This window comes from Diplotaxodon limnothrissa, linkage group LG6 (assembly GCF_057381915.1).
Source record: "Diplotaxodon limnothrissa isolate DT_005_m linkage group LG6, D_limnothrissa_male_GT1.1, whole genome shotgun sequence".
Lineage (NCBI taxonomy): Eukaryota > Metazoa > Chordata > Actinopteri > Cichliformes > Cichlidae > Diplotaxodon > Diplotaxodon limnothrissa.
Window position 1 is genome coordinate 1,478,075 of NC_140601.1, and position 15,380 is coordinate 1,493,454.

Genomic DNA, 15,380 nt, shown 5'->3' on the forward strand with positions numbered 1-15,380 from the left:
ATGGTCTATTTGGTAAAGTAAATCCGTTGGGCATCTTTCTTCACCTTTAGACAATAAATCTGATGGCAAAAGAGCCAAACGGGACAGGCAAAAAAAAAAAACAGTAAAGATGCAAGGAGCAGAGAAGATGGATGAGTTTAAATACCTGGGGCTAACCATGCGTAACAATTCACAGTTCACAAAAGAAAGAGCCAGGGTGGAGTGGGTGGAGATGAGTGGAGGGGGTGATTTGTGGCAGAAAGATAGCTAGAGTGAACGGGAAGGTTAGCACAGTGTGGGATGTGGGTGATCACAACACAGACAAGAGAAACACAGGGCTTAAATACACAGAGGGAGCAATCAGGGAATGGGATACAGGAGGGAAACACAGCTGGGAAAAATCAGGGCTAACGAGACAAGGTAAGCAAAACCAGATAAGTCAAAGGAGCTTGCAAAGAAAAGCGTCTGGACTTCTTTAAGTTGCTTGAAGACGTTTCACCTCTCATCCGAGAAGCTTCTTCAGTTCTTCAAGCAACTTAAAGAAGTCCAGACGCTTTTCTTTGCAAGCTCCTTTGACTACGATGACCTGGATGACTGAGAACCTTCACAGACAAAACCAGATGAATTAACACAGACCTTCCCAAAGTGTGGGCCCGCCCCCCACGGGGGAGCCATTGCAGGGGGGGCGCGGTATGAAAAGGGAAAAAACAAAAACAATGCTTGGACACTGCTAGGACGGGGCTCCCACACAAAACGCAAAGGAGGAGATGAAGCATTCTAAGCCACAGACTAGAAAATATGGTGAAGCAAATCTGCCCTTTGGCTTCACCTGCACAAGTGCTGGGTGTAGGAGTGTTTAGCTGATTTTAGAGTTTAGAAATGTGTTAACATAGAATGTAGAACTATTGTAGAGACACTGCCCTCAATATAATAAAGGCCTCACTGTGTCATGAACTTAGGAGTAGATTGTAGGAGACCCCTCCCCCACTTGAACTGTGAAAGTAAAACAGAGAAGAGTTAATGCTGAGTGGAAATTTCCCAGAGAATGTTTGGGTGGGGGTCTCAACATTTGTAACTGGATAACTGTGGTCTGGAAGGGAGATGGGTTTTATGACCTCTAGGGAGTCACCTACACCCACAGTGTTTTAACTGTCACGCACACACATCCACACGCACACTCACTCATGTGCACTCACACATACACACAGGTATGCGTACACAGTCACACACGAGCACTCACATAGACACGTGGGAAAGCGCACATGTAGGCATTCATGTGCTCGTGCACATAGATACAGACACAGAGTTTGCAGCACACCGTGGGGGGTTTTATGATGGGGACGCCTCTATAAAGCTGGCTGTAACGAACAAAGGGGTGAAGATTTGGAGAGGGACACCGGCCTCGTCTTCCCTTCTAGAAGATGCATGCTTAAATGAGGATAAATGAAGAAGAGTAAAGATAAATGAAGATGAGTAAAGATGAATAAAGGTTTTGTGAAAATGACTACTGAGTCCGGTGCCATCTCTGGATGCTCGAGGAATAAAAAGAACCGGGGTAAAACTGATTTCGCAACATGAGGTAGGTCTCCCTGCAGATTTTCCCTTCGTCGGGAGCAGCGCTGGGCTCTCCAAATCACAGACAAACAGGATCCTACAGCTGTTTATGTTTTTGAACACATTTTGCACAGAGAGGCATTTTTTTGAAAAATGTATTGATAGCAATGTTGAATATTATTACACAGGAAAAAACAACTACATGCACAGTAAAATTCGGAGTGTTAAAATAACACTTAAAGAGTTAAATTTAACACTGGTCCCGAGTCTATTTGGTCCCATTCGGAATTGGTGTTAAATCAACTCTTTCTATAGTGTTAAAATTTTAGAGTAAAATTAACTCTAAATAGAGTAAAAATTTAACACTGAGTAACACCGCAGAGTGTTAAATGAACCTAACACTACTAGTAGTGTCATATTATTTACTCTAACATAGTGATAAATTAACTCTATTTGAGTAAAATTCCACTGATTTTTAACACTGAATTGAGTTATTTCAAGTTAACACTGGGGGTTCAAATAACTCTGATGAGAGTTGATGTTACTCTATACTGTGTTATTCGTACACTTTTTCTTGTGAAAAATTAGCTCTCATAGAGTAAAATTTTAAATTAATTTTACACCAAGTAGTGTTACTAAAACTCTTCCTCTTCCAGCATGAAAACCTGGTTTCTAATAATGCTTTAAAATATAAAACAAGTAAGCAAAAACCACAACTAGATAATACGTTTAACAGCTTTATTTTGATGTCAGGCTCAAAATATTAAAACATCTCATGTAGTGTACATAAAACACTACACACACAAAAACAGTCATAAAACACTTTAAAACAATGAATTTAGTTCGGCATAAAATGACAATATGGAACCACATACAGGGAGGAATCAGAAGTGCCATACTTCATTTGAAGATCAAATGGTTTGAAGTAACACAGCTCTTTTATGTTCAACACCTTCAGCACCATATTGGGGTGCATTCTGACCTTAAATGCATGATAATGGTCATCAAAACACAGGGTTTCCATCAGTTTTCCACAGAGCAATGCAATGTCATCTTTCACAACAATACTTTTGATCTTATAAAACACTGGAATCTCAGACACTACCTCTGTACAGATGATAAAGTCAGGGCGGTACTCTGTACCATGATGTTTTATCCACTTAGCTGAAAAAACACTGGTAGACAACGCAGCTCCAAATTTTAAAGCAATTTCTGGACCTTCTTTCAGCTCTCCAAGTGTCACCATCTTTCCTGGTCCTAAAGCTAATCTTTCGAGGCTAAAAGACTCCCAATAAATGGCCATACAACTTTGGTGTTTCTTGGCCAATGTCATTGTAATGTTTTTAAAGCTTTTTAATTGCTTCTTAAAGAAGTTATGTTTGGCTTCGTAACGCATGCACCACATGTGCAGAATTGGGCCAATATTTCGTATACTGCGAGGGTAATGTATCATGAAGTGATGCTTTGGTAGGAGACTGAGTGTAGGAAATAACTGCTTAAAGAGCTGATGATGATCAATAATTAAATGTTTGAGGTAGATGGTCATACCTTCTGACAGCACTGGTGAAAACACAATATTGACAATTTGTAGAAGCAGAAGTAGAAGATGCCAGTAGCTATCACCCACCTGTACCAAATCGCCAAACATCAAAGGTACATTACGCAATAAGCACCAAGATTGAATTGCATTTAGTCCTAAATCATTACTGCCATCAAACAACTTTACCCTTGGTGGGCGATTTCGCTGCTGATTGAAGCCATAGTAAAAGGCATGTATTCTACCAGCAAGTTGTTCAGCACTTAGGAAGTTCTCCTGAATGTACTGCAGCACAAGTTTCACCTCTAACTGAGCAACTCCCTCCAAAATGTCATGCATGATATCTACAGAAAAATTGTTGGCTGTGTTGAAATATTTAAGTGAATTCAAGAGACAAGTGCGTTTCACACCACATACATGAGGTAGCGTAGGATCTCTTTGTACACTTTCACAGTGCTGCTTATGCATATCAAGAGTTCTTAGTGCAACACCAGAATCATCTTCACAGAACACACTTTGAAAACAATCCTTCTCAAGCAGACAAAAACGACAACAATATCGAGCTGCAAATGACTCCACGAACCCAAACAGACTATGCAAGCCAAGATTGTCCCCAGTGACCTGGATTACAGTGCCATGAACCAAGTGTTTAAACATGGGAAGTTTCAGTCCCTCTGTCTCAAGAACTTTCAGATCATTGACAAGTGGCTCAAGGATTGAATTAAAGCCATAACGCTTTGAGTCTTGTGCATGAAAAAGAGCACACAAATGAATATTGACCAACAACGAATTAAAGATTGGAGGAAAATTCCTTAGTGTAAAGTATATTGCACCTAATTTATGTACACCCTTTTTAGAGCCCAGGGGATTTGCAGTTTCAAAGTCATCATAAAACAGTTGAATTTGTAAGGCATCTTTTTCTGCAGAAAATAGGGGACATCTTTTAACATAGGCAGCATCGATTAAGTCTGCATACACACCTTCTCTGGACATATTCCTCGACTTGAACATGTCGACAACATGGTGGTTTTGAAAGATAGTTTTCAGTGTTTCCAAAATAGGAACATATGCAAACCTATCGGTTACAATGACTTGATCAAAAGTCCCTGTGATCTTGTTTCTTCTACTGTCAAATCTTGTGCCAAGCACCATTTCAACAGGTTCAACAGTTGCCCATTTTTGTTTAAAGTGCCTATTTCGTTTAGCTTCTGAATTTAACAGTGTGAATGGGTTTTCAAAGTTTTTGAATGACTGCTCTAATTTCTTTTTACTTGAAGTGTCCTGTGAAGGTAAGCTCTGTAAAGCTGCATCTTTAGCCTGAGTATGAATCTCAAAAAACACTTCCTCCATTGAGGAGACAAAACTATTCACAGTAGATTGGCTTAATCCAGCTGCCCTGAGCTGTGCAACAGTAGAGGCACACATATCCAAAGTGCTCTTATTTGAACTTTTCAACATTTCAGATGTTGTGGGTGTTTCTTCTACATTAGTTGACACCACCTCCCTTGTAGTGCTAACTTCTTTAACTGCCACATCAGGCTGTAAATTAACATCAGTGTCAGCCTGTTGGTCGAAATAGTTAAGGTGTTTGGTATTTAAATGTTTTCTAAAACCTGAAAAAGTGCCAAACACACAGCCACAGTCACGCTGGGCACATTTAAGGCGAAGGTTTCTTCCAGGTAAGTAACCATGGACTAACCGTAAATGCCTAACAAGCATGTTTGAACCAGTAAACTCAGCTTGACAGACAAAACACTTCATGATGGAGAATTAACCTTCAAGCCCTAACGAAGCAACCTTGTCCTTATTTCAGCAACTCTGGGACTTTCTTTGATTTTGCCAACATCTATATTGTACACAGTGGTTTGGATGAACGTGTACATGTTGTGAAGCATGGTGTTGTAAGATGTGCCAAACACAAAATGTGCTTTAAACAGTTCATCAAAAGCACCAAGTGAAGAGGTAGACTTGCATGGTATGGCATTCTTGTCAAGAATAATGAAGAACTGGTGGATGTCATGCTTTTTCACCCCAACAGCCAGGAGGTAGGGTTGAGTGCTGGTAGTGATGGCATCAAGGTGCTCTTGGATATTTGTTCCAGTCTGAAAAGACAAATACAGACAGGCAATAAGAATCAAGTGTTTCTTAAACTGGTAATTCATACCATAAAAATAGAAAAGAAACAAACCTTCTTGAAGACCACAAGATGCCTTTCTGCTTGAGAAGCTGACACCTTTCCTGGTCTCTTCCGACCCTGACCAGATGGTGGAATCAAATGTAATAGCAATAGAATCGCTGAGAGGTCACTGTCCCAGCCTGAAAAAATATATTTGTTTTTAATAAAGTTGAATCATCCTCATCAATAACAAATTTCAATGCATCTGCATTGACAAAATGTTTGAGTAGACCCAAAATACAAAAGGACAGCTGTTCTGTGACAAACATTATATATCCTGTGAATGTTCTAATTAAAGAAATAACAGCTCACCAATGTCAGCATTAACTTCAGTGGCATCCTCAGGAGAGTCAGCTGCCAGCAAGAGTTCTTCCAGGTCACTGGTAGAAGGAAGCTTTCTGCCTTGTTGGATAATCTATCTTTTGAATGTTGTTGGCCACCTCTCCAGCAACCTGCCTGATACATCCTCACCAAACATCAGTACAAAATCCTGTTCGATCTGTAACAGGGATAGAGAACAGAGAATTATATCTGCTATCTGCAAAAAATAAAATGTGTTTACATTGTCAACGTAATGAAAAATATTCACCAAGCCTTTGATATCTTTGAAACGTGGAAACACAGACAGTATGTTGCTTGACAGCAGGGGGTCAAGGACCATGTTGTGTCGATAAACAAATGTCAACTTCATCTTCTTCTTGACTGTGTCTTCATCAGCTGAATGTTTCATCAGAGAGATTGCTTCCTTGCACTCATCCTCACTCAGCACGTTCTCTGTAACAAACTGCAACTCTCGTCTGACAGTTGGTCCACCACACTGGTCTTCACCCGATGATCCATCTCCTGGTGCTAGACAATATGAAATACAACTTTATCAAAACTAATAATAACATTTGATAACCATTATTAATACAGAACCACAATTTGGAACTGTATTATACGTTTCCACTGAATTATAAGTGTTACCTCCAGATGTTAATCGCCTCTCTTTAGCAGTGCATCTCTGTATGGTTTTAATCCTCCAGGCCAAGTACCCAGTGCCACTCTCGCCATCATAATAATGTTCCTTGGAGAGTGACATATACAGACATTTTGTTTATTAATTTATCAGTAAGTTATGTGACCATGAACAGTTGATAAGGACATACATTTTGGCAGGATTTAAAATTTTGATTTTAGTTGTATCAGTTATTGCTGTTAGCTACTTACATAGCCATTTTTTGAGTACGGGTCACTGAGGTAAGGGAAAAAGGTTACAATTCCTCTGGCATACATTTCTTTTACCTGCCGTGGTGGTGATGTACTGCAAGATCAAAAGGAAAAGAACTAGTCAGCTTCGCTGGAATTAATAGAGATTTAAAATAATTTGAAAATGATAGTAAAAATCACAGGGCCAGAAATAAATTACCCATTTTTTTCTGTCATGTCAGCTACCAGTATGTTGACCATTTTTCTTCTGGTTTCATCCACCAGGGACTTGGTCCGATTGTACTCATTTATTATACGTTCTCCACCAGGTTTGCTTGTGAGAATGGATTCCACCAACTGGAAAACACAATAAAAACATTCTACATGTTGATATAACCACTACAGTTCAGAACACTTAAACTACAAACAAAAAAGACACTATTAGAAGAATGTGGAAATCTGTTAACTCTTACTTGCTTAGCTTCTGCATCCAGCTTCTGACGTTTCCTCAAAGGGCTGTCTGAAAGGATGACCGTATCCTGTGAATCTGATGAATGTGGCGATGATAACTGGAACCGCTCAGGAGACACTTCTGCAACAGATGTTTCCAGACCTTAAAAATAGGAGCAAAACAAATTAGTTTACATGGTCCCTCCATAGACTCATTTTATACACTCTTTGATTAAACAATGTAATAATGACACTAAAAAAAAAAAAAGACATCCAATGAAACACAAATCACTCAAACAAACCTGTTTCATATTTGATGGTTAGTACCCCGGTTGAGGGATCTGTTACTATATCCTCAAAAACATCCTCATCCAACTCAGTCCCTGAACTATCAAAAACTTTCACTCCTTCTGTTACGGCTGGCGCACCAAACTTTGCAAATGCTGGAAACAAGCACACAAGTTTGTGTAAACAAAAAGACATGACATTTAATGTTTTGTAGCTTAAAATAAAGATCATTTCAAGATACTCTTTCAAAAATGAGTCAGATAAACAAAGGCTAAATTATTAAGCGCCACTAACATGCTTGATAAGTGGTAGATTAAAAGGAGTGACACTCACATTATGCAGTTTTCCCCCCCACTAAATATACATTCATAACTAAGATGCTTCCAAAACACAGATCATTTTCAATTAATCATAAAATGCAGTTTGAAGAGACTAAATAACAAAAAGAACTTAAAGCCTCTTGTACACCTTTTTAATACAATGTTGGTTTCTTACCGGCAATCAAAAACTCCTTAAGGCTTGGCTCAGATACTCTAACAAATTTCTGCACACCTCCGAGTTTTGCTTTAAGCAGCATGCTTCCTGTAGACAGTAATTTCTTATAGTCAGTGCTCTTCATTGAACTACAGTAAACAGAAAATGTGAATATTAAAACAGTCCCATAAACAGCCTTGCAATGTGATTTCTTACACTGTATGTTACTTTTATGTCAGTGTAACAAGGTGTCAAGATATAATCCTCAATACAAAACTAAAATAATAACTACTACTTTTTACCATTTGTCTGACCTAACTTAGCACTAGGGAGTCAGTATTTTGTTCATCTTTAGTTTAACATACTGAACAGTCTGGTAACCAAAATGGAAAGCAGCAGGGTAACTTTTGTCAATACCATCAACTCACAATAAATACAAACGCTGTCATCTTAAATTCAAACTACTAAAAAAATGCATTAAAAACTGAATCCTGGACATTTTGGATATTTTATCAAGCTTATAACACCTGCTGGTTGTAATCCTGTAACTGTAAAATCGCTGAAGACAGCCGAGTTAAAATAAGACAATAACCTTACTAAAAACGACCTCTATATCTGGTACCTAGGTATCAAAAAAAGAAAAAAAGAAAGATGTAACATTTAGTGTACAATTTTAATTAGTTAATGCTTGAGTTAGGTGATTTAAAATTTAACGATAACTAGCGAATTGCCCGCGCACTGAGGTTAGCCAAAATGCTAGTTAGCTAGCTAATGTTAATATGTAGATCCCAACACATGGAGGGTTTCATTTAATGGAATTTCGAACATGCTAGAACACAACACAATCACCACTACACACTGAAATAAATTTTGATAACAAGCCTTACAGTCCAACACTGATATCAGTCAACTTTTTTAGCTAATTAACAACCTTACATTAGCATACAGATAGTGTCACATTTGCTTCTGGTACAAAATGAAATATATAATAAACATGGACAAAAGGAATGTAACCTTATTTTAACGTGCTACCTGTGCTTAAAATGTCGAATTGTTGGTTTAATAAGTAAATATGCCACACAAGAAATCAAGAAAGATTTAATGTTTTTGAAACAGAGACAATATGAAAGTGGCATTAAATCTACCAAAATATTGGCGTGGAAATTGAAAAAAAAGATAGCGGAAAATACAATTTATAAAATTAGGGACCCAAGTACAAAAGTGATAAAAAATAAATTAAATGAAATACAGGAAGCCTTTGAAAGATTTTATAAAACCCTATACTCTGAAGCCCCGGGCGGGACTGAAGCTCAGATGGATAGCTTTCTGAACTCTCTAGACTTACCCACTCTAGATGAAGAACAAAATCAAGCAATGACAATGAATATAACTGAGGAAGAATTAAAAGCTGCAATTAATAGGCTTAAATTAAGTAAATCACCAGGACCAGATGGTTACACGGCAGAGTGGTATAAAGAATTTAAAAAGGAACTGATACCTGTCTTACTGCCTACATTGAATTGGGTTTTGAAAAAGGCACAAATGCCCCCCAGTTGGAAGGAGGCAATTATTTCAGTTATACCAAAAGAAGGCAAAGATAAAATGGAATGTGGATCTTTCAGGCCAATCTCTGTTCTTAACGTGGACTATAAACTTTTCACATCTATCATGGCCAAACGGCTAGAAGAGTTCCTACCAACACTGATATGTAATGATCAAACAGGTTTCATACATCAACGCCAAACACAGGACAATATACGAAAGACACTACACATTATGGACCATATACAAAAACACAAAATCAAAGCAATTGTGATGAGTGTAGACGCTGAAAAAGCCTTTGACTCTGTCAATTGGAAGTTCCTCTACAGGGTACTATATAAATTTGGCTTTCATGATATGATTATTAAAACGATACAAGCATTATATGATAATCCTACAGCCAGGATCAAAATTAATGGATGCCTATCCAACAGTTTTACCCTAAAAAGGGGCACTAGACAGGGCTGTGCATGGTCACCGTTACTTTTTGCACTATACTTGGAACCACTAGCTCAATCCATCAGGCAAAATAAGGACATTAAGGGAATTTTTATCAAAGGGACACAATATAAACTGGCTTGCTACGCGGATGACATTTTGATTTACCTTGGACACCCAACATATTCTTTACCCAAGCTGATGCAGTCATTTGAACAATACGGCCAATTATCAGGCTATAAAATTAATATAGGTAAAACCCAGCTACTCTCATATAACTACAGCCCACCAGAAGAAATAAAATGTAGCTACTCTCTGGTATGGCAAACGGAGTGTTTTAAATATTTAGGCATAAATTTACCGAAAGACCTTACAAAACTATTCGAACAGAACTACCTACCCTTATACAAAAAAATAAAGGAAGATATAGTAAGATGGAATTTAATTCCTTTCTTTAGTTTTAATTCAAGAATTGATTCTATTAAAATGAATGTATTGCCAAGATTTTTGTATCTATTTCAAACCCTACCAATAGAGATTAACCAAAGTCAATTTAATGAGTGGGATAAAATGTTATCTAGATATATATGGCAAGGTAAAAGACCAAGGGTTCGCCTTAAAACACTACAGCTGGCTAAGCAAAAGGGAGGATGGGGCCTCCCTGACCTCAGATATTATTATTTTGCAGCGCAGATGAGAGCAATAATATGCTGGTGTAACCAATCATACACTGCCCAATGGAAAACCATTGAGGAACAAATGCTGTCTATACCTATTCAGGCAACTCTAGCTGACAATAACTTACAAACCTATATAAAAAATACTGATAACATGTGGGTGAAAAGGACCCTTAAAACATGGAGAACTATTATAAAGGAATATAAACTCGAGACCAATATTACAGTTCTTAAATGGTGTGCTTACGACTCAGAGTTCAAACCTAATGAACTGGATTCTAGATTCAAGGACTGGACAGGTAAGGGCATAACAGCCCTGTGCAGTATAATGAAGGATGGAAAATTGTTCAGCTTTGACATGCTTAGAAAAACATTTTCATTAGAAAAAGAAGACTTCTATCGATATCTGCAGTTAAGGCACTATGCCGACACGAAGATGAGAAACGTAACAATGATAAACACACGCTTGATGGAACTGTTTATAAAAAGCTATAACTCAGAAACTATTGATAGAATTGTATCATGTCTCTATAAGGGTCTAATGGATTTGAAACCACATTCGACTTCATATATTAGAACAAAATGGGAGAAGGAAGGAGGGATAAAAATATTAGAGGAAGAATGGACGGCAATATGGAGATATCAGTGGATGTGTACCAGCTCACAAAAGTGGAGGGAATTTGGCTGGAAGTGCCTAATTAGATACTTTATAACACCTTCTCAGAAGTCTCATTATGATGATAACCCCCTGCTTGTTGGAGGAACTGTGGAAATCAAAGTGCAAATCATTACCATATTTTCTGGGACTGCTCAATCTTGAGGGATTATTGGAGAGAAATACATAATGCCTTACAGGATATCTTTAAACGTGAAATACCTCTCGAGAGTAAGACTATGTTCTTTGGATATATACCTCAGGAATGGCCTAAATATGATAAACATTTAATAAATATTTTATTGGTGGCCTGTAAAAAGAATATCACCAGAAAATGGTTATCCCCAGAGAGCCCAAACATAAGTACATGGATGGAAATCACAATGGAAATTTATAACATGGAAAAGATAACAGCTTCTGTTAACCACAAGCTGGAGAAATTTACATCATATTGGGAAAACTGGGTTAAATATATCACGCCTCATAGGCCAGATTTTACTATTACAAACCAATAATTATGATGTATGTATATATATTTATAGGATCACCCCATACCAACACATCCGTGGTTTTTTTTTGGTTTTTTTTTTGGTTTTTTTGTTTTTTGTTTCTTTTTTTTGTTTTGTTTTGGGTTTTTTTTTCTCTTTTCTTAGGTTTGTTAGTTTTGTTTTTTGTTTTTTGATTTTCGGATTATGTGATGGTTTCAATTACTTCTATCGTTGTAAGTATTCTTCCCTTATGACTTGGATGTAAATTAAAATACTATTTCAGTATTTAAGGCAGATAACCTAAGTATGAAGAATGCTTACATGATGTACATACTGTGAATGCCTGCTTTTGAAACCTTAATAAAAATATGAATTAAAAAAAAAAAAAAACAAGTAAATATGAACAACTTACCCTGCAACTGATGTGAAGAAAATGGCGTCGTGAAAAATCCTCTTGGTTTGAAAACCAGTCTGTGGTGGGAGGAGCTTTCTAGAGTAACGTTGACACTGTCTCTTTTAACTCCAGGAATCATCACCCACACTGGGGGGCGTTTTGCTCCAGCTGTTGTTATAATGACTCTATTAGAGTAAATACACTTTAACACTGCTGATTTAACACTGGGAAATTTACTGTGTGTAAAACAATCACACTGTGACGCCTCTGCCTTTGTAAATGGAGGGACAGTAACTGTGTGTAAACCTGCAGATAGAGACAAAATACTGTTGATCTGAATATCTGCCATTCTGCAATTCATCTCATGTAAACAATAACGTGGCCACAGCGTGACGTGAAAAAAGGCACATACCTTTGACGCTGCGTGACGAACTCTGTATTCCTCGTCCACACGTAAACGCAAAAAAGGAGTTTAAAAAATCTCAGTTTTCAGTGATTTGAAACGCCGTTTACGTGGACGAAACAGCTGCGTTTTCAAAATCACCCGTGTAGGTGCGGACGCAGCGTAAAAGAGTTAGTAGTTTATTTTCTTACTACCTGTAATTTATTGCAGATTACCTGTATTTGCTTAATTGTTCACTAAATGTTTGAGGTCGTTCTCTGTCATGATGGGAAAATATTCCTCTTCTTCTGCCCTTTTTCGGTGTGGTGTGCCCCAGGAGTCGGTATTGGGTCCTGTGTTGTTTTCTCTGTATATGCTGCCCTTGGGCTCCATTTTTGAAAAACATAATGTCTCTTTTCACTGCTATGCTGATGATATTCAAATCTACCTCCACCTGACTGGGTATGTTTCATCTTCACTACATCTTCTGTTTGATTGTCTGAGCGATGTCAAAGACTGGTTATCACGTAACTTTCTTACTTTAAATGAAAAGAAGACAGAAATTATTGTTTTTGATAGAAATATGCCTCTGGGACAACTGACTGGCACATTCGGGCCTGTTGCTAACCGCCTCACTGATACTGCCAGGAATCTTGGAGTTTTCATGGATAGCTCCTTCAAACTAGATAAACAGGTCTCTACTGTGGTAAAAACCAGCTTTCACCAACTACGCCTAATTTCTAAGGCTAAACCTTACATACCACGCAAAGATCTGGAGAAACTCATTCATGCTTTCATCACTTCAAGACTGGATTATTGTAATTCTCTCTACTTGGGTCTACAATCTTCTCTTCTTCAGCGTTTGCAACTGGTCCAAAATGCCGCAGCACGTCTCTTGACCGGCACTAGAAAGTACGATTCTATCACCCCTGTTCTGGCAAATTTACACTGGCTTCCTATTAAATACCGAATTGATTTTAAAATTTTATTGTTTACTTATAAAATTCTTAACAATATGGCACCTGACTACCTAGCTGATCTCCTCTGTCTGTATAGCCCTCAGAGAGCGCTAAGATCATCGGGCCAGCTGCTCTTAGTGCAACCTAGGTCTCGGCTGAAGACCAGAGGAGACCGTGCTTTGCCTTTGCTGCACCCAGGTTATGGAATACTCTTCCTCTTCATATTCGCGCATCAGATTCCATTCAGTCTTTTAAATCACGTCTAAAAACGTATTTGTTTAACTTGGCATTCAAGGTGAATTAGTGTAATTTACATCTAGCTTTGCATTTAGATTATGTAATTATTTTATATTTTATTTATATCTGTAATTTATATTTTATATTTTGATTTTTATCTGTATCATGATTTTACTGGAAAGCACTTTGGTGTACTTCGGTCTTTAAAAATGTGCTATATAAATAAATTTTGATTGATTGATTGATTGAAATAAACCGCAATGAGGCAAAATATGAGACACGGACTTCAAAGTAAAACAGGAAACATAACACAAAGACGCAGACCTGACAAGGGGACACAGCAGCCAGGGGAGAGAGAGTAACTATGGAACACAGACAGAAACCAGAAGACAGAGCTCTAATAAAGAAACCAAAGACTAGAAATGATAAATAATATCAAAATCAAAGTTCAATAATAATGAAAACTCAAAACTGCGTTGATGACCCAGGCACCCTAACAGTCAGCAGCATTCATTTTGACAGAAAACTTTGATGTAGTTTTACTCAATTAATTAAGGCATCTAAATTCTTTGAGTCTATTTTTAGTTGACTGAATAAAATATAGTAGAGCTACAGTGAATCTGAAGTTGATTCAGTTGACTAAAGCATAAAGTACGTCGTGTTTTGAACCAGTGAGAGTTGCTCCTCATGGTTTATAAAGTATCTTATCTGCTTTTTCATCAAATGTGGAATGTGCACATTTGATACTATATACTTCCAGGTATTCACATTTTGTCACCTTTTCATGAGAAACAGGGAGCACGGGAGCATCTCTACCAAACTAACCTTACTGCATAGGGAGATAACTTCTGCTTGGATCACTTCCAAACTCATCCCCTCTTTCTACACATCTTAATTAGTTTTAATTGGATCTCATCACTCCAGAACATTTACATCTCATTTTTATTACTCGATGAAAGTGTCAATAAGTTTCATCATAGTTTTTGTCATCGTGTTATCACAGTTGTGTTTTCGTCAGAAAAAAAAGGTTGACAAAAACTATTATGAAAATTATTAGTCAACGAAATTAACAATGCACCAACAAAAAGACAGGAGGCAGAACTAGAGATGACAGAGTTAAAAATGCTAAGGTCTTCATTGGGAGTGACGAGGTTGGTTAGGATTAGACATGAATACATCAGAGGGAAAGCTCAGGTTGAACATTTTGGAGACAAAGTTAAAGGGAAAAGACATCTGCAGGGGAGTGGTGGTAGATATATTTTGCAAAGGATGTTGAATATGGAGCTGCCACGCAGGAGTTAAGAAGGTAGATTGCAGGAAAGATTCACAGAGGGTTGATGTTACAGGAAAGAATGGTAGAGATAGGGCAAGATGGAGGCAGGTGACCCACTGTGGCACAAAGAAGAACAAGAAGATGAAGAAAGGATACCAAGCTTTCCATCACTATGGTTGAAAAACCATATCAGGTCGTATCTGCTGTCATCTAACCAAACCACAATCAGTCTATATTACACACCGTAAATGATAGTGATGTGCGATACCACTGATTTCCTTTCCGATCCGATACCAAGTAATATTCAGGGTGGTATCGACGATACTGATCCGATACCGATGGGGCGATTGTGGCTCAAGAGTTGGAAGTTCACCTTGTAATCGGAAGGTTGGCGGTTCTAGCCTCGGACAGTCTCGGTCATTGTGTCCTTGGGCAAGACACTTCACCCGTTGCCTACTGTGGTCAGAGGGCCCGGTGGCGCCAGTGTCCGGCAGCCTTGCCTCTGTCAGTGCGCCCCAGGGTGGCTGTGGCTACAATGTAGCTGCCATCACCAGTTTGTGAATGGGTGGATATGTAAAGCGCTTTGGGGTCCTTAGGGACTAGTAAAGCGCTATATAGGCCATTTACCGATACTTTGTACAAAAACTTATTTTATTAATTGTATCTCAAATTATAGCGTCATAATGATT

The 15,380-nt window shown here is 38.0% G+C and overlaps 1 protein-coding gene across 1 annotated transcript; it reads right to left on the bottom strand.

Annotated features, from left to right (window-relative positions):
* Positions 1 to 5,661: 5,661 nt before the first annotated feature.
* LOC146629873 (uncharacterized) lies at positions 5,662 to 12,201 on the bottom strand. Its single transcript, XM_085355436.1, has 9 exons — positions 11,859 to 12,201; positions 7,668 to 7,754; positions 7,187 to 7,327; positions 6,908 to 7,047; positions 6,655 to 6,791; positions 6,456 to 6,549; positions 6,213 to 6,312; positions 5,836 to 6,095; positions 5,662 to 5,745 (listed from the first exon to the last, which is right to left on the bottom strand). Exons 1-9 carry the CDS (start codon positions 12,199 to 12,201, stop codon positions 5,662 to 5,664), a joined length of 1,386 nt encoding a protein of 461 aa, XP_085211562.1.
* Between the last annotated feature and the right edge of the window lie 3,179 nt (positions 12,202 to 15,380).

What these genes read in the sequence shown, in the direction of transcription:
- LOC146629873 (XM_085355436.1), bottom strand. Translation starts at nt 12,201, where the DNA reads ATGAATTGCAGAATGGCAGATATTCAGATCAACAGTATTTTGTCTCTA. An exon ending in TTCTTCACATCAGTTGCAGG is followed by an intron (nt 7,755 to 11,858) that starts GTAAGTTGTTCA and finishes TACTGTCTACAG; the next exon opens with GAAGCATGCTGCTTAAAGCA. An exon ending in TAAGGAGTTTTTGATTGCCG is followed by an intron (nt 7,328 to 7,667) that starts GTAAGAAACCAA and finishes GCTTGTTTCCAG; the next exon opens with CATTTGCAAAGTTTGGTGCG.